This window comes from Phasianus colchicus, chromosome 25 (assembly GCF_987193195.1).
Source record: "Phasianus colchicus chromosome 25, bPhaCol1.hap1.1, whole genome shotgun sequence".
NCBI classification, from domain to species: domain Eukaryota; kingdom Metazoa; phylum Chordata; class Aves; order Galliformes; family Phasianidae; genus Phasianus; species Phasianus colchicus.
Genome location: NC_143460.1, coordinates 5,321,958 through 5,340,143, shown reverse-complemented (window position 1 = coordinate 5,340,143; position 18,186 = coordinate 5,321,958). Strand labels below are relative to the sequence as shown.

The 18,186-nt window shown below is 45.9% G+C and overlaps 1 protein-coding gene across 4 annotated transcripts in view; it reads right to left on the bottom strand.

Annotated features, from left to right (window-relative positions):
• Positions 1 to 2,715: 2,715 nt before the first annotated feature.
• Positions 2,716 to 18,186, bottom strand: part of IGFN1 (immunoglobulin like and fibronectin type III domain containing 1) — a 29,756-nt gene continuing 14,285 nt past the window's right edge. For 2 of the 4 annotated variants that reach the window (XM_090124449.1, XM_090124450.1), the window contains 15 exons: positions 17,848 to 18,019; positions 17,002 to 17,274; positions 12,617 to 16,339; positions 11,991 to 12,115; positions 11,019 to 11,160; positions 10,159 to 10,455; positions 9,295 to 9,594; positions 8,708 to 8,881; positions 8,164 to 8,292; positions 7,432 to 7,734; positions 6,859 to 6,947; positions 5,822 to 6,017; positions 5,203 to 5,502; positions 4,387 to 4,713; positions 2,716 to 3,643 (listed from right to left, as the gene is read on the bottom strand). In XM_090124449.1, the coding sequence (XP_089980575.1) occupies positions 3,630 to 3,643; positions 4,387 to 4,713; positions 5,203 to 5,502; positions 5,822 to 6,017; positions 6,859 to 6,947; positions 7,432 to 7,734; positions 8,164 to 8,292; positions 8,708 to 8,881; positions 9,295 to 9,594; positions 10,159 to 10,455; positions 11,019 to 11,160; positions 11,991 to 12,115; positions 12,617 to 16,339; positions 17,002 to 17,274; positions 17,848 to 18,019 (6,564 nt within the window). In that variant the 3' untranslated portion in view covers positions 2,716 to 3,629. Of the gene's footprint in view, positions 3,644 to 4,372; positions 4,714 to 5,202; positions 5,503 to 5,821; positions 6,018 to 6,858; positions 6,948 to 7,431; positions 7,735 to 8,163; positions 8,293 to 8,707; positions 8,882 to 9,294; positions 9,595 to 10,158; positions 10,456 to 11,018; positions 11,161 to 11,990; positions 12,116 to 12,616; positions 16,340 to 17,001; positions 17,275 to 17,847; positions 18,020 to 18,186 lie in introns of those variants that run through there. The other 2 variants (XM_090124451.1, XM_031608619.2) reach the window with 2 other exon arrangements.

The window sequence follows — 18,186 nt, the reverse complement described above, 5'->3', positions numbered from 1 at the left end:
GATGTAGAAAAGCAGAAAGGATGTTCCAAGTGTTATTAACTAGCAGCTGCCCTGAAGAATTCGTAACCTCTGATGTCAGTCAGGATAAAATGAAACAAAAATCAGAACCTTTATGGGCTTTAATGCATTTTATCTGGACAGCTCTACTGGACGCCTCACCTCCTGGTGAGTTTCCCCCCATGGGCAGCTGAAGCTCACTGAAACTCTCCTGCCCGACAGCCCTACAACAACACAGAGCCAGGACTGCGGTGCTTCATGGCAGAGATGAGCACAGGCAGGGATGCTCCAGGCATCCACAGTCCAACACCAGCACAGAAAAGGCAAAGCAAGCTCCGAGGGACGCGGTCTGTGCTGCACACCCATGGATTGCTCAGCCTTGAGGATGCTGCAGCAGCTGCAGGCACCCCATGGGATCTCGGGGTCACCGGTGCAAAGCTTCTCATGTTTGGTTGTCTTTAAGGCAGTGAGGGCAGCCTCCCAGCAGGGCGGGAGGAGGTGGTGCAGCCCTGCTGAGACATGTGCATGTGCACAGGTGCTCTGCTGCAGCTCCGCCAACCTCAGGACCCAGACATTAAGCTGTGATTTGCCCTGCCAGACGAGTTTTCAAAAGCAAGCTATCAGCTCCTGCTCCCAAACACGTGTCCGTCATAGAGAGTTTATCCTCTGCTGGAATTGAGCAACTCAACTCTCCTCTTGCATTACTGAGCCTTTCAAGCATCATTTGATAACCAGTATGAGCGCGGCTCCCCAGGAATTGCTTCATCTTTTGGCGTGTTTTGCCCTGCCAAAACTGTTTCAAGCTACCTATAAATTATGCTTCCCGCTTGGCTTTCATCTGCTCACCATGCGATGGGTGAGAACAAGGCCAGGCTGTGCCACAGCAGGGCTGAGGGCTGGCTGTAGGCACAGCATGGCAGGCAGCAGCTGGAGGAAGCAGAAAAGCACAGCCCACTGCTGGGCTGTATCAGGGATGGAGGGTCCTGCTGGCTGCTGCTGCCAGAGGAAGCTGTGGTTTGGAAGATGAGGAAGATGAAAGGAAAGAGGGCAGGGAAAGCTGTTTTTTTTTTTCTTTCTTGTGGGGTTGTGAATGGCTGAGAAAAGCAGCAGTGGGCAATGCCTGTCCTGGCCAAGGGACTGCAGGCACTGTGCACAGACAAGGTGGGGAGAAATGCTGAACTGCCAGCACTGAAAAGGAAGATCTGCAAAGCCAGCAGCTCCTGAAACCCACCATGTGGGCCACCTGGAGGGGCTGGCGTTGCTCAGACCTAAGGTTTGAGCTACGTCAGAGCAGCTTTGCTTGCATGGGAGCAAGCAAATAGGAGGAAATGTCATTTGCAGGGTAACAGAACTTCCCAGGTCAGTGCCTCTGGGTCTGTCATGTAAATGTGCATCTGCAGGAGAAGGCTGTGCCTGCTGAGGGTGAGGAGGAGCCAGCAGCACCAGTGAGGCTCAGGGAAGGCAGCCAGGGGAGCACATAGCAGGCTGCTGACCTTCTGGTCACTTTGGTTCTTCACTTCAGAGCTGGCCTTTTGGCTCTGCTAACTGTGACCCCTTGGGCTGCCAAGCCCATAGCAATGCATGGGGTTGTTGTGACCAAGGCAAAGACCCAGCACTGGGTTTTGTTGAAGTTCATCCCATTGGCCTCAGCACATCCAGATCCCCCTGTAGGGCCTTCCTACCCTCAGGCAAATAAGTTCCAACTTGGTGCCACCTTCATCATCCAGGAAGGAGGTGTTCAGTCTCTCAACAACTGCTAAGACATGTCAAGGGCAGCTCTTATCCTTATGGTGGATAGCAGGGCTCTGAAGTGTCCCGTGCTTCTGAAGATGGAATTGCAAACACCCTCAGGGTTAGCAAACCCTCTCTGCATGGCGGCCCTGGAGGGCTCTGCAGTCCTACAGCACCTCTCCCTGGAGATGGAGGGATGGGACCAGCTGTGCAGAGGAGCACAGACAGAGGCCACTCCAACAGCTGCTGCTCCCTGCCCACCCCCAGGGCATGAGCTACAAAAGATGGCAGCTGTGGCTCCAGTCCTACTCCAGGATTTGCTTTCTGCCCTAACAGGATCTTCTGTCACATAAAGAGGTGCCACACCAGCAGCCCCACTCTGCCCTAGGCAACACAAAGCTCTGAGGTACCTGGGCAACTGATTGTAACAAGCTCTTCCCAGCAGGAAGAGTGGTCAGATTTCGCTCAGCTCCGCAGCTATCATCTCCCAAAGTCACAGACCTATTGCAAAGAGTGATAGCAGAATGGCTGCAGAACAGGTTGTAGTCATTTCTCTAGATGTCACCAAACAGCAGCACGTGTTCAGCCCCATCAAGGTGCCAGGAGTGGTTTGCCAGCCCACAGGGACCACAGCATGAGATCCTCGTATGAAGCCAACAGCAAATGAGCAGCACAAGGAATGCAAGAGAGTTTTAGCAGCACTGCCTGAGCAACACGATTCCTCCCTGCTATGCCAGCAACTGCGTGATTGCTGCAGGTGCCAGCCAAGAATAGCAAATGTAATGCCACACATTCACTACAGTCCTACAGTATCTCATCAGTGTAAGTAAATCCACAGCTAGTGAGACCTTGCTGGTGTTTATCACTCAGCTTTGCAAGAAATATATGGTCACTGAATGTGAAAATGCTGTTCTAATGGAGCTGGATTAGCATTCAGAAGTAGCTGGGCCTCCTTCCCAAAAATAAACACATTTTACATTTAAACACTTTAATTTTACTGAACAATTGTTTCATTTAATGATCTGCTGTTCCTATATCTGTACAACATCGTACAAAATATAACCAAAAAACATTTCAGCCCCATACAAATGTTTGGCTGGCTGTCTGAGGATCCAGTGGCTTTAAGACTCTCCTATTCTCTGAGATGCTGTCATGAAAACTGTTATGGTGCCAAAGCTCCAAGGCACTGTGTGGTCACCAGGACATTCTGGCTTTCCACTCTCGTTCTCCATTCAGTGATGGAATCCTCCAGCCATAGCAGAGGACCTTTGGTTGTACTTCGTACTTCTGGTCAAACATGAAAGATTTTTAACCTCTTTTAGCATTAAGCAATAATACTCTAGGGATGCCACGAGGTAGGGACAGCTATGTTTCAAAGGTGATGTTAATGTGGTAGCTCAGGACTGCTACATCCTTTTTTATAGCTGATCTGCTCACACAAATACAACTGGTTCTAGATTTCCATTCATTCTTGTCCACCCACTTTCACTGCCAGTAGCACTACCTCATGTTAGCCTTGTCTGAGAATTCCTCTTACACAGATAAAGCTGGCAGCCTGAGCAGTAAGAGGTGTGGCAGAATGGTCTCACACCTGTCTTCTCCATGCAAAGTCTCATTTTGGCCAATTATTTCTCCCTCTCATCTTCTGAGTTTCGGAAGCTTCTCATTTGTATTTTAAAGGTCGTAGAAGAAAATCAGGATTATACAATTCTCAAAGCTTTTCCCCACCGTTTTGACTACAATGCAGCATCCTGTTCAAAATGCAACTACTGGATCTGAAAAAGAAAGCACTCAGACTATACTGCACATCTGAAAACAGACACGTAGCCTTTGTGCAGGGCCAGTTCTCAGAGAAAACCTTATTCACACTGGAGTGCAGAGGAGGTTTCAGGAAGGTCCTGTTACAGGCGGAAGTCTGAAAGAGAAAGAGAAGCAACTCAGCAGGGGAGATGGTCTGACAGGGCACCCTCAAATGTTAGAGGGTCAAAATGACCAACATCTGAAAAAGGATTTATTTGACCCATTTCTCCATTCATATAATCTCACCACAGCATCCTGACCTACATAGAGAAATATATCTCAAACTAAAGGATATTTCATAATGACCTGAGTGAACTGCTAACAAAATTTATCCATAAGTCCATTCACCACATGTCCCTCTTGGCCAACGACACTCATTCTGCACTCACATCAGGACCCTTGTTGACTCTGGCTAACTTTCATTCTTCCCTTCTCATTGCCTTTGCTCAACCAACCCCAGCTTCTCTCTCACTGTTTCACCTAACCTTCCTAACACCCAAATCTTCCATCCTGCATCTCCTTCACTGCAGAGAAATCTAACACAGACACTGCCTTATTAAATGAAGACTGGATATTTATTTCTAAAAGATTTGCTCGATGTCAATCCAAACTGCTGCACTCATGAGGAAATCAAGTATTTTTCTTTTTCCACATCTGCCTTTTCATTTCCGTTTCACTTCGACCACTTTGTAGGTTAATTAAAAGTTCAATAAAGCGGTCCAGACACATTTTGCATCATAGGATACTGCTCCTATCAATACATACACCTGTATGGCTACTACTTTTAAGGTGTCTTGACACAATAACATTTACCTTGACACCACACGATGAGAGGAAGGGATATTTAAAGACTGTTACCTTTAACAGTGAGGGAGGCTTTGCTGAAAGCACGGCCTGAATCATTGGTGGCTTCAACCGTGTAGTCACCTTCATCAGCCTTGGAAACACCAAAGATCACCAGGGAGCAGACACCAAAGTCGTTTGTGCCAAAATAGGAAGGATTATTGGAGAGGTCTCTCCCATCTTTGTACCACGTGATTTTTGGAGGTGGATGGCCTCCAACTGCACAGCTCATGCGGCACTCGCTGCCAGTGGTCACCACGTGGGGCTTCAGGGGGACGAGGAATCTTGGGGGCTGGTTCTGATTAACTCCCTTGTACCTCTGTGGTCTGACTTGAATGTCAGCTGGTGAAAGGAGGAAAAGAGCAACATACCACATGACACATACTAACCCAGACACTGCTTCGTGGGGATGGAAGTCAGAGCAAAGGATTGGTTTAAAAGCATGACAATTAACATCTGGCATTCTGCACCACAAACAGTCTGAGATGCAACACAGCTGTGGATTGCAATTGGTGTTCCTTCTCAAATTGGCCAGAGTTTAACTTGCAGCCACAAACATTCGTTTCTGCAAAATCTAAACCTTAGATCTTGCTGGGAATTAGTATAACAAATTACGTGACAGCAGGAAACAAAGGTCTGCAACAACAACCATGCAGAAATGATAATCCTTCCCTACCAAAATGGAATTTCTTAGGGTATTCTCTACGCACTCTCATTTTGGGCAACTAAATGTTTACAGGAGGAGGATCCTATTCCAAGACAGTGTGGTAGAAACAAGGAGCAAAGCACAACAACATCGTTACATGACAGCTATTTGTAAAAGCATTTTACCTTTTTGTTTTCGAATTCTCCAAGGCTGCACAGTGTCGGATGGACGACTGGATCCCAAGTGATTCTTTGCCACAACCCTGAAGTAGTAGTCCCTGCCTGGGATCACTTTGGTGTAAGTGAATTTGTTGGTGTAGATCAGGTCACCCACCACGTGCCACAAGCCTTTCTGTGATTCGCGTTTCAAGACTGTGTAGAAGAGATTGCTTTCCCGTTTCTCAGATGTTGATGGCTCCCAGGTTACTGTCACTATATTTGGCACGTTCTCTCTCAGTTCAATAGGTCCAGGTGGTTGTGGGATATCTGTCAGATGAAAACAAGCAATAGAGAAGATGCAGGGAAAGTGGCACAGCACCCTAAAAGCTTCAAGTCCATCTCATATTTCGTAATTGAGCTTTTGGGAGACATCCTGGTCATTAGATGGGACAAAATTTGATTCCTTCTCCAGATGCACGAGCTTATTTGTTAGCAACTGAGCTTCTGCTGCATTAGACTGAACTTCTGGGAGTTCTTTCCTTCTTGTGGATAAAGGTAAGAGGGCTGAACTCAGTTCGCTGCCTACTACATATTCACCTGTAAATCTGTTATGCACACAAACACACACAGAAATGCATGTAGTTACCCGTAACTTGAACTTGGAAGCTGAATGTTTCTCTTTTCCCTGTCCCACTCATGAGCTCAACGGTATAGATGCCACTGTCAGTGAACTCAGCTGCTCTAATCAGCAGCTGGGAGGTACCATCCTGGGTGCTTATTTTAGCACGGCTTGGAAGAGGAACCCCATCCTTTAACCAGGTCAGCACAAAATCTGGAGGTGCCTGTGAAGAATAAGTCTGGTTTCAGCACATGTGCTTCGCCTCCAAATGCTGTCTTTACATCCAAAGTTTCATTACCTCATTCAAAATGCACATCTACATGACACAGTAAGTATTATATTGGACTATCAGAGATTGGCTCTAAGAGCCCTGGATAGAGAGCTGCTCAAGAGTTTCTTAGTACAAAGTTACAAAGGTGCTCAGGTACAGCTATTGTTAAACAAGGTATGCTAGATCAAAAACAACAGACATCAGTAGTTAACATTTTCTACTTTAAAAAACATTTACTTGTTTCTGAAAGAAAGAAAAACAATGTCCTAGAAGTGTATATTTCTATTTCTCCATCTTTGGGCTCTACATTCCAAAAGAGCAGCTGAGTTGGAGCAAGGTCAGCAGTATGCACACTTCACCTTCAACACCTTCCTACCTTCCTCCTGATATCCCAGACTCTACCTGTGTTGTTCCAACCTTATGTCAAAGCACACTGGTTTTATAAGTGATAACTTATGCCCTGCTGTGCAGTAAGACAAACACAGTCAAAAGAATGCTGCTAGAAATGCTACCCCCTAAGGCTTTCTGAGGGAGCTGGAGATCAGTTCCAGATCACAGATGGTGACAACTCTGAGATGGTTGGATGGAGAGCATTCCAAGCACTTTATCTGCTGGGGTTACTGGATGACTACAAATCTCATAAACCATGAATGGTCAAGAGTGACAGCTGAATTCTTTTTTCCTATTTTCCTCATGCAGAAAGCATACACAGCACAGGCAGATTAAAGGATTTGCCCAGTGTCTTGTACACATGAAAAAAAAAAAAAAGAAGGATTTCAATCTGAAAACTTACCTCAAAAGGAATATTCACTCGAATGGCATTTCCTGCTTTTATAACCAGGAAATTTTTCACTGTTTTGTCTATTATGAACCTGGGAGAAACTGGAAAAGACAGTGATTACTGTAAACAGTTTTATGTTATGACATAATCATCGGCTGACAAACTCACATGCATGTGCTAGCCTTTCCAACAGCTTGTCTGCAGGCTGTTGATAAAGTCAGTGGTAAAGTAGAAAAAAAAGTTCCTTGATTCACTAGCAGAGTTCTTTGCTAATCACTGCACCTTTCATGTTTTATTATTTTTCACTTAGCACTCTAATTAAATGAGAGGAAAGGATGTTAAGCTACGTTCACTACAATGTTTGCATACATCTGATGTCTCAGTCACGGAAAAAACGATGACACGCTTCACCCCATTACATGGATGATCCTCTGTGTAAAATGATGTGAATGCAAAAAGAAATTGCAATGGACACTTATGACAAGGGGAGCTGGACTAAGAGCATTTTTTGATGTTCTCAAAAATTCTTTGTGTTTCGAGGGATCTTGAAGAGCAGTAATACAAGCTGATGCGTAACAGACTTACCAACAGGAGGAACAACTTCAGTGAAAGCTTCAAGCTCTGTGGCTTCTCCTGGGCCACAGTCATTGATGGCTCTCACACGTAGTAAGTACGTCTCCTTGGTATGCAGGCCTTTAACTTTGTAAGTGGTCGTCTCTATAGGAAAAATGTTGCATTTGGTCCAGCTGAGGCTGTTAGAAGACCGCATCTCCACATTGTAGCCTTTCGCACCACTTCCCTCTTCTGCTTCAGGTGCATTCCATGTCAGGGTGACACTACTGCTGTCACTGATGGTCATTTTAAGGTCCCTCACTTTACCTGGAGGTTCTGAAAAGGGAAATTTTATTTAAGCTATTTTTCTAGTATATGTGTACCCTCTCTTCAGTCACTTCCTGAGATCCTCAATGTTTTTGCAGTGCATTGGATATCTGCTATCCTGCCACCGTTTTGTCTCTGTCTTTCAAAGGTGGATCAAAGTACCTGCAACACTCCTGAAATGGTCTGCAGCCCATCCTGACCCAATCTTCACACCGCACAACTTCTGCACAGGGCATCCACCATATCCTGACTTAAACATCACACAGGAAATCCCTCCATTCCTTTCTCATGCAGGCAGCGCACGCTCAGCCATGAAACATTCCCCATTTGTTATCTTCATGTACTTTTACAAAGCACTGACAACACTGCCTCCTCAATAACATCCCCAGTCTCCATTCAGGTGCTCCCAAGACAGAAGGATGGTGGCAGGTCACTTACTTGTGGAGTCCCGAGCAAAGGCAGCTTCTGATGGTGCACTGACATCTCCCATACCAGAAGCATTGACAGCTGCCACACAAAATTCATATTGCAGACCCTTCTTGAGATCAGTTATTTTCAGCTTCTTGTCTGCAGACAGAAAACGAGGATGTTGGCTTGAGTGAGCAGTTCCCCAAGCAGAAAACAGTGAGATAGTGTTGTACTTTTAATCCTTACAGAACAGTAGACTGAATTCTCAGGAGTAAAGTACAAATGCTGCCCCAAGTTCCCTTGTCTTCTCCTATCCTAAAGTATGCATACTTCTAAGGTGTGTTTATTGTATTCTCTTCCAAAGAAAATATTCTTTGAGAGCTATTAGCTACAGAAATGATAACATTGCTTTTCCTTATAGGATAATCCTAAACTCTTCTGTATCAGAAAACAGGTCCTAGCCTGCACCTGATGGATATAATAGCACATGTTACCCTCTGACCTCAACACAATGAGCTCTCAGCCTTTTTTCAAGCCTTTCAAACTTGATCCAGGGTTTAAGTAAGCTACCCACCTGCTATGGGCACACTGTTGACTGGCACCCAGGTCATGCTACCCTTCTTGCGTTTCTGAACGATGTACCCCGAAATTCGGGAGCCCCCAGTTTTCCGAGGTGCCTTCCAGGATATTGTGATGGTGTCTTTGCTGACACCGATGATCTCGGGAGGATCTGGGGCACCAGGTGAAGCTAAGAAAGACATCAATGTTTTATTATTAGAATACCTTTATTGAAAGATATGGAAATATACCTGCTAGATCATTTCTTCCAGGTTTCTCCAACGTATTTATACGGGTGCGTTTTGAAAATCTGACTGAGACCACTCTGATCATTTTCATGGCCCTCCTCTGGACTCACTCTAAGAGGTCTGCATCTCTCTAGCCTGGGAGCCCCAGAGCTGCCCCTGACCTACTGACCAAGCTCTTTTTTATGCAGCCCAGGCTATGACTGGCAAGCACAGATTTGTGTGAAGACTTCACAACCATGACTCAGGTTCAAATCTGTCGCAACATCCAAAATGCAAGCAGTTTTCTTGATGTGAAACTTTGACAATGAATTTCCCATAGGGTTTTGGGACACCACCATAACAAGTTGTTCCTCACCTTTACTGATAGTCACCACCTCATCTGATTCCAGTGCTTCGCTGGTTCCCTCTGCATTCACAGCTCTCACTCTGAAGTAGTAGCTCATGTCCTGTTCCACTTTGCTGGTAGTGAAAGTAGTGCAGCTCCTGGGGATTTCTCCCAGAGTCACCCAGTTGCTCTTGCCTACCTGCTGTTTCTCAATAACGTAGTTTTGTATTGGTTTGCCCCCATCATCCTTCGGGGGATTCCACTGAATGGTGACATCATGTGCAGAGCTTCCTACAATTTTCAGGGGTCCTGCAGGTGGCTGTGGCTTGTCTGAAAAGACAAACACAAGCAGCTTAGTTCCAGATCCAGATGCATTCCCAGGCTTGGAGCAGACAGTCTCTCTTGCTCACAAGCAGGAATGCTCAGTTTCTGATGGTACTTATGCCTACTTGCAGATTGAAATCCAGGTACTTAAGCTGTCTCTTCAAATGTCCACTCTTCTAATTTTGATAAACAGGGGAGGAAGCCAAGCCCTTTCCCCATGGGCTGACTGCTCTCATAAGCACTGCACTGACAGTACAGACATTTATGGTAGGACTGAATTTGACCTTGATGTTGTGTCTGTATATTTGCCTGCTGTGTGTAGCCCTACCTTCCACAATCTCTTAACGTTCAAAACTCAATTAATGAGGCTGTCTAAATGAAACTAGATATGTGTCGTATTAAAGGGCAAGTAACATGTCAACAACCATTGCCTGCATCCTGATCTATTGGAAACATAGCCTTGTTCATCCTGGAATAGCTGGTAGTCTTAAATAAGGCTGTGACCAGAACTACTGGTTCTGCTTCCTCATCCTTATGATGGAAGCACTGTAGATTTAATGAGGATCTTACCTATTACCTCAACCTTTAGGTCAATATCCAGGATTCCACTGTCATTCTTCAGCCTGACTTTGTAATCCCCACAGTCCTTTCTCTCAGCACTGGAGATGGACAGCATGGTAAAGGTGTCTGTTTTATCAACACGAACTCTTGAGTCATCTCCCAGTTCTATTTTGTCCTTTAGCCACATTGCTCTGACTGGAAGCCGGCCCTCAAAAGGGATCTTGATCACAACTTTTTCCCCTGCCTTGGCCACAGTAGGAACACTCATTAAGTTTTTTAGGAGAATTTCGTCAACCTGTGGAGGATCTAAAACAACAATACAAGGTCATTAAAAACTGCAGATCAAAGAGGATAAGGCTAACCTTGGAGGAAAGAACTCTGCATTCACTGTTGCTATATATTCCAAACATACATTCCAAAATACATTCCAAAAAATTTAACTTGGTTCTCTGGGGGCTTATCCAAATCAGTGACATCCATGATGCAAAAATGTGTACCTTCACCTTCATTTGTACACTCAGTGCTCCACACACACATATGCACTTTGCTACAGGATAATTTTCATAAAGCATTTATGGTATCAATTTGCTCCTTTGCACCGGAGCAAATTTTCATCAGCAGCACAAGAATGAAGAGCCTGGTTTAGTAAAGCAGTATGTGCACCCACCAAGTCTTTAAATTAGTAGTGAGAAGCTTTTCACAAAGGCTCCATAGTTATATTTTCATGTATCAGCTTGTAACATCTCCCACATAATAATCACAATAAAATCCCAATAACCAACTATAGGTCCTGAGGGAACCTATCACATTTCAAGCAGTGCAAGGCCAGCATTCTGCATTAAAAGCATGGGTAGTTTGAACAGACTCACCTTCAACAAAAATTGAAGCCTCAGTTTTTATATCTCCAGCTTCAAACCTATACTTCCCAGCATGAATATCTTCTGCTTTGCTAATAATGAGTTTGTGGACTAGACCTTCCTTCTCGAAAGAGACTCCATCCATGGTTGTTAACTACAAGATAAAGCCCAAGTACTCATTCACAAAAAAAATTAAAATGAAAAGGAAACATTTATGAATGTAATACATGTTTAATTACAATATTAACCTGGGATTACATACCTGGTAACAAATTCACCACCACAAAAGCTTGAATCAAAGTCCATTAACATAAACAGAAGCATTAATTTTACCTCTGACCCTAAAATACTACTGTCACCAAAGCCTCTTTTTCTATTCTTAATGCTAAACTTTGGTCCAGGCTCCAGGATGGCACCTTGGAACTTCTGACAGTATCACGCAGATCCCACAGTCTGACCTAGGTTTTTTAATGTTCTTTTGGGATATAGAATATGATGTCTACACTTGATTCTAAGCACTGATTTGAATGAGTACTGCAAGTTATGCCTGCCTGAAGATCATTTGAAGGTTTTCCCTTGTTTTCTGTGTATTTCTCTGGCACACCAAAGAAAAGAAAAAGGATTGCAGCACAAAGAAAAGCCCCATTTCATCTCCACCTATGTAAAAGAATCATAGATTGGCTTAGGGTGGGAGGAACCATAAAGGTCATCTGGTTCCAGCCCTCAAATGGAAAACACAAAGGAAAATCCAAAGCTTCCTAAGGAGGCAAGAATGGAAACGTCTTGCAGTAGGAAGGTGAAAAAAATCTTGGTGAGTTTCTAACCAGAATATTTAAACAGTCTCCTGCAGAGGCCTCCTAGGACTATACTCAGATCACAGTATGACTGGCAGAGGGATGGACATCTTGGCATGATACTCAATGAGAAGTGAAGTCAGAGAGCAGGGCATTACTAAGTGAAGAAAACAGGCGAGGGGACACTTACCTTTAACCCATCCTTAAACCAGGTTCCTGTTAAGTCATGTCTATTGACAGCACAAGACAGTTCAGTTGGTTCCCCTTTCAGGACTCTGACATCAGTTAACTGCTTGTTGACACGAGAGCGTGGAGCTGAATGTTCAGAAAAGAAAATGTTGAAAAGATGCTAAGTCTGTCTTGCACTGACAGAGTGTGTGCAAGTGAGGAGAAAAGATAGCTTTGTTTTTTTCTAAATACTTCAGTCATAACACATTGTGGTGGGTTTTTATAAATGATGATGTTGGCCAGCTGCACTGAAGGACATTCTAGCTGGATGCATACAATACAGCCCTTGTATGTACAATATACTTTTTGTGTGCTTCTTGCAGTTCCACTAGGCATGTACAGTCCCTCCACCATACATGTAAGTTTTCTCATTTTTCCAGGTTTTGATGCTGTCATCTCGCTAGTGCAACCACTGCTAATATTCAAATGGCTGCACACACAACATTCTTCTTTCCTGAGTGTTCTCTAGCTTCACGTCTCCCAGTCTCTATAAATGTAAAGGGCTGCACCATCCTAAATGGAAGATCCAGAGCTTGTTCTTGTTTGTATCGAAACGCAAAGATCAGTGATACAGAATTAAACACATACCTTTCAGATCATCGAGGTGATGACGTCTTCTCTTTTCTGTACTTTCTGTACTCTTCAAGAAATCACTTCCTTTAATATCAAGGCTAGGTACCTGTTTTCTCTGGCTTACTGGAGGACCACCATAAAGGGCTGACATCTGATCAGAACCCTGTGAACTTTGACTGAAAAGACCTGGCTTCGACCCACCAAACAATCTATCATGGAATTTGCCCTCTGCACCTCCAAAAGAGGAATCCTTGTCATAAAGAGAGCCTGACTGTCCTAAGTCTCTGTCCCTAGCATCACCCTGACCTGAAAGTGATTCTTTGTCATGGGATGAACCTTTGTGCTCCGATCCTCTGAAATCACTGGCAGCCCCCTTCCCAGCTTCACCATATGCAGATTTGCCAGCACGTGAATCCAGCCCATAGTCACCACCCATTCCAACAGCACCTACCACACCTTCTTTACCATGCAACTCACTCCCACCACCTCCCAATCTGCTAGCACCACTTTCACCAGCCCTGGATCCAGCTGACCCATATGCAGATCCAGCACCTTGTATGGCAGAGCCACCAACAGCCCCACCTTCTGAGGATAGGCCAGATCCTCCTACTCCACCTACAGACCCTTGAGCTCTGCCTAGCATAGCATCCCGACCATGGTGAGATCCCATCACTTCTTCACCTCCTGAAGGAAAATGAGCTGCTCCTGACGCAGCTGCAGCTGAGAGACCATCTTTTCCATAGGAAGAGCCAGCATCCCTTACACCAGCTACACTACCACCAGCCCCAGCTGGGAGACCATCCTTCCCATATGGAAACCCAACTCCCCCTGCTCCAGCTAAACCTGCACCACCAACACCAGCTCCAGCTCCAGCTGGGAGACCATCCTTCCCATATGGAGACCCAACTCCACCTGCTCCAGCTAAACCTGCAACTCCAGCACCAGCCCCTGCTCCAGCTCCAGCTGGGAGACCATCCTTCCCAAATGGAGACCCTGCTCCCCCTGCTCCAGCTAAACCTGCAACACCAACACCAGCCCCAGCTGGGAGACCATCCTTCCCAAATGGAGATCCAGTTGCCCCTGCACCACCAGCCCCTGCTCCAGCTGGGAGAACATCCTTCCCAAATGGAGACCCAACTGCCCCTGCACCAGCTAAACCTGCAACACCAGCCCCTGCTCCAGCTGGGAGACCATCCTTCCCATATGGAGACCCAACTGCCCCTGCACCAGCTAAACCTGCAACACCAGCCCCTGCTCCAGCTGGGAGACCATCCTTCCCATATGGAGACCCAACTGCCCCTGCACCAGCTAAACCTGCAACACCAGCCCCTGCTCCAGCTCCAGCTGGGAGACCATCCTTCCCATATGGAGACACAACTCCACCTGCTCCAGCTAAACCTGCAACACCAGCCCCAGCTCCAGCTGCAACACCAGCCCCTGCTCCAGCTGGGAGACCATCCTTTCCAAATGGAGACCCAGCTCCCCCTGCTCCAGCTAAACCTGCAACACCAACACCAGCCCCAGCTGGGAGACCATCCTTCCCATATGGAGACCCAACTGCCCCTGCACCAGCTAAACCTGCAACACCAACACCAGCCCCAGCTCCAGCTGGGAGACCATCCTTCCCATATGGAGATCCAACTGCCCCTGCTCCAGCTAAACCTGCACCACCAAAACCAGCCCCTGCTCCAGCTGGGAGACCATCCTTCCCATACAGAGATCCATCTACCCCTGCACCAGTTAAACCTGCAACACCAACACCAGCTCCAGCTGGGAGACCATCCTTCCCAAATGGAGACCCAACTCCACCTACACCAGCTAAACCTGCACCACCAAAACCAGCCTCAGCCCCAGCTGGGAGACCATCCTTCCCATACAGAGATCCAGCTGCCCCTGCACCAACTAAACCTGCAACACCAACACCAGCCCCAGCTGGGAGACCATCCTTCCCAAACGGAGACCCAACTCCCCCTGCTCCAGCTAAGCCTGCAACTCCAGCACCAGCCCCTGCTCCAGCTCCAGCTGGGAGACCATCCTTCCCATATGGAGATCCAGCTGCCCCTGCTCCAGCTAAACCTGCACCACCAACACCAGCTCCAACTGGGAGACCATCTTTCCCATATGGAAACCCAACTCCCCCTGCTCCAGCTAAACCTGCACCACCAACACCAGCCCCTGCTCCAGCTGGGAGACCATCCTTCCCATATGGAGACCCAACTCCACCTGCTCCAGCTAAACCTGCACCACCAACACCAGCCCCAGCTCCAGCTGGGAGACCATCCTTCCCAAATGGAGATCCAGCTGCCCCTGCACCAGCTAAACCTGCAACACCAGCCCCTGCTCCAGCTCCAGCTGGGAGACCATCCTTCCCATATGGAAACCCAACTCCACCTGCTCCAGCTAATCCTGCAACACCAACACCAGCCCCAGCTCCAACTGGGAGACCATCCTTCCCATATGGAAACCCAACTCCACCTGCTCCAGCTAAACCTGCACCACCAACACCAGCCCCTGCTCCAGCTGGAAGACCATCCTTCCCATATGGAGACCCAACTGCCCCTGCACCAGTGCCACCAATGACAGCCCCAGCTGGGAGTCCATCTTTTCCATATAACGGCCCAAATTCCCCTGCACCAGCTGCACCAGCTATACCAGCACCACCAACACCAACCTTTCCATATATAGAGCCAGCACCTTCCAAACCAGCACCACCAAGCCCAGCTTCCATTCCTGCTGGTAAACCATCCTTTCCATAATGTTCACTTAACTGACCAGGCTTACCATACAGATCCCCCCTTTTAGCTGCAGTAGCATCAACACCTGCCCCAATTAGCAGACCATCTGGACCGTATAAAACCTCCATTTCTGCTACAAAGCTGCCACCTGCACCAGGCCTACCCCCATCTCCAGCTGGAAGACTACCTGGACCATACGGCAAGCCAGACATTCCCGCCTGACCTACATGACCACCAGCATCAACTATCAGGTTGCCTTTGCTGTAGGGAGACCCTATTTCTCCTTCTCTATTTATAGTGACTCCATCCATATCAACTGCAGCAGGCAGAGTACCCTTGCTGTATGCAGAATGTGCACCTCCCACTCTGGTTGAATCAAGATTGATTCCACCTGACACAGAACTTCCATCAGTAGCATCTAAACTCTTCATACCACCAAAAGCAGCTCTAGAACTAGCATCACCTAATTTAGCATTCTTGTCATGCCAAGAGTTCACCCCTTCTGCATCACCCATGTCAACATCAACTGCACCTAACAGGCTATCATGTCTGCCATCTACAGAATAAGATTTAGTTCCTCCTCCTAATCCATCATCAGTATCTCCTCTGCCTGTCATAGAACCCTGGCTTTGTGCATGCCTCAATCCACTTTTGTCTTCTCCAATTTTTAATCCAATGTTACTGGCACCACCCATCATTGAGTCTGCATCTCCCTCTTCTCTAGAAAACTGCCCAGGCCCCATGCTTCCATCTCTGTTGGTTTTGTGCAGCCCTTCTTTTCCTAAAAATTTAAATTCTCCATCAGCATCAGTGGAGTAGCCTTGACTGCCGCGTTGGTCACTCCTGTACCAGCCACCTCTTTTCATGCCAGCATCCATAGGATGATCTTCATGACCAAGATACTCTCCACGTCTAAGCTTCTTAGCTCTGTCTTGATCTGGTGTTCCCTTCTGATGGTCAGATTTTTCATGTTCCTCATCCTGTACCTTTGCCTCTTTGGCATCTGTATTGAAGATGTAGTGTTTGATTGGAGGAGAAATAATTTAGAGCAAAAGAAAGATAAAAAAAGCAACAGGCAATCAGTATGTCACCTACTGCATCAACAACCACAGAAAACATATTAGCATTAGTTCTTCATTCTAAGTCACAGAAATATAATTTCTTTATTTTATTTAAATAAACTTATATTCAGTTCAAACCCTAATTTTATTTGTCACACTAAGACAGTTTTATATTTCTTAGCTAAGATAACAACTACTTTTAGCAGAAACATGCTTGTTGCAAAAGAACAAAACAAATAAAAGCAAAAAGGAAAAACCAACTCTAAGAAATGGAAAAAAGAGGGCACATTTCCAGCATGATAAGTCCAATTAAAAGGACCATAAGCAGTATCTGGGATTCATTTGTGCCTCCTGCCTTCTCCCTCCCTGCAGACCTGAATGAGTTACAGAACATCCCATGCACAGAGTCCATCAGTTCCCAGCTCTGAAGCAGGACCTCATGTCAGGACAAATAACAAGGGAAAATGTTGTCACATTTAAGGAGGAAAGAAGCTCCAATCAGACTGCCATTTCTACAAACACTACTTAGAAACTAGAGGCTCCACATTTCACTTCTCAGCAATCAATAAGACAGTGAGAGGAATATTATTTGTGTGCCACTTACGCTCCACAAGAAGCCAGGCCCTGGAGGAGCAGAGTCCAGTGTCGAGTGAATACAAGCCACTGTCAGAGGTCACAGCATTTTTGATAATAAGCTGATGGATCAGACCATCGGGGCTCACAGAGATCTGGTGCTTCTCACTTGCTTCGAGGGGGTGGGCTTTATGTAACCACGCAGCATCATAGCAGGGAGTGCGCAGGACACACTCAAAGATAACATCTTCCTCCTCATGACAACGCAGATCCGTGAGCGGCTTCTGAAATCTCACAGGGATGGCTGGAATGGAAAAAAAGAAAGGAAATGGAGCCGGTTCTGTCTTCCCAGAAAAACGTGTTGCTGTTGAAGGAAGAAAGAGACTTGCTATGCCTGTGATCACATCAGGCAGCAAAAAAAAAACTGGGATGCGCTCCTGTGCCCAGTTCTAAGGGAGAGAAAGGCAGATTTTTGTCTTTTTTTTAATCTTAGCATCAACATTTATACTACCCATCACTGTGATGTGCTGTACTTTGCTGTCATTAATCTATTTCAGCAGTAGGATATCATCATTAAGGTTGGCAGTTATTATTCTGAGCTGACAAAAATATAGCATAAACTAATGAACTCTGCCATCCAGAGATCAAAACCTGAACCTCGTCCTTTGGAATACAAATGCAACATCCATCCACAACGATCACCTGTTTTCTACCTGTGTCATAAGGAACAAACCCTTATGTGGCAACACAAAAACCAGTCTTCTGCTGTTATCAGCTTTGGCTGCTGAGCTTTACACATGGCCTTACATGAAACTTTGCAGTGAAAAATAAATTCTTGTTACAGCTGCACATTACCCATATTTAACTCAAACCTTACATTCAGCGTCCAGTTCAGTTGAGAAAATAGGTACATCCTCCACTCTGACTTGATACAAGCCTGCATCTTCTGGATGCACATCATTGACAATAAAATGATACTTCTTTCCAATCTGTCTAAGGTAATACTTTCTGTATTCATCCCCTGTTCCGTAACGGACCTTCTCACCATCCTAGGAAGAGAAACAAAGTACTCTTAGAGGCAGCATACAATTAGCAGAAGACATTTAAAAAAAAAAAATCAGGCTAAATTTCTTGCTATGAATGCTTTCTTGATACTAACGAGAAACAAGAGAAAAGTCTACACTCTATTACAACTTGCAGTGGACAGTGCTCACTG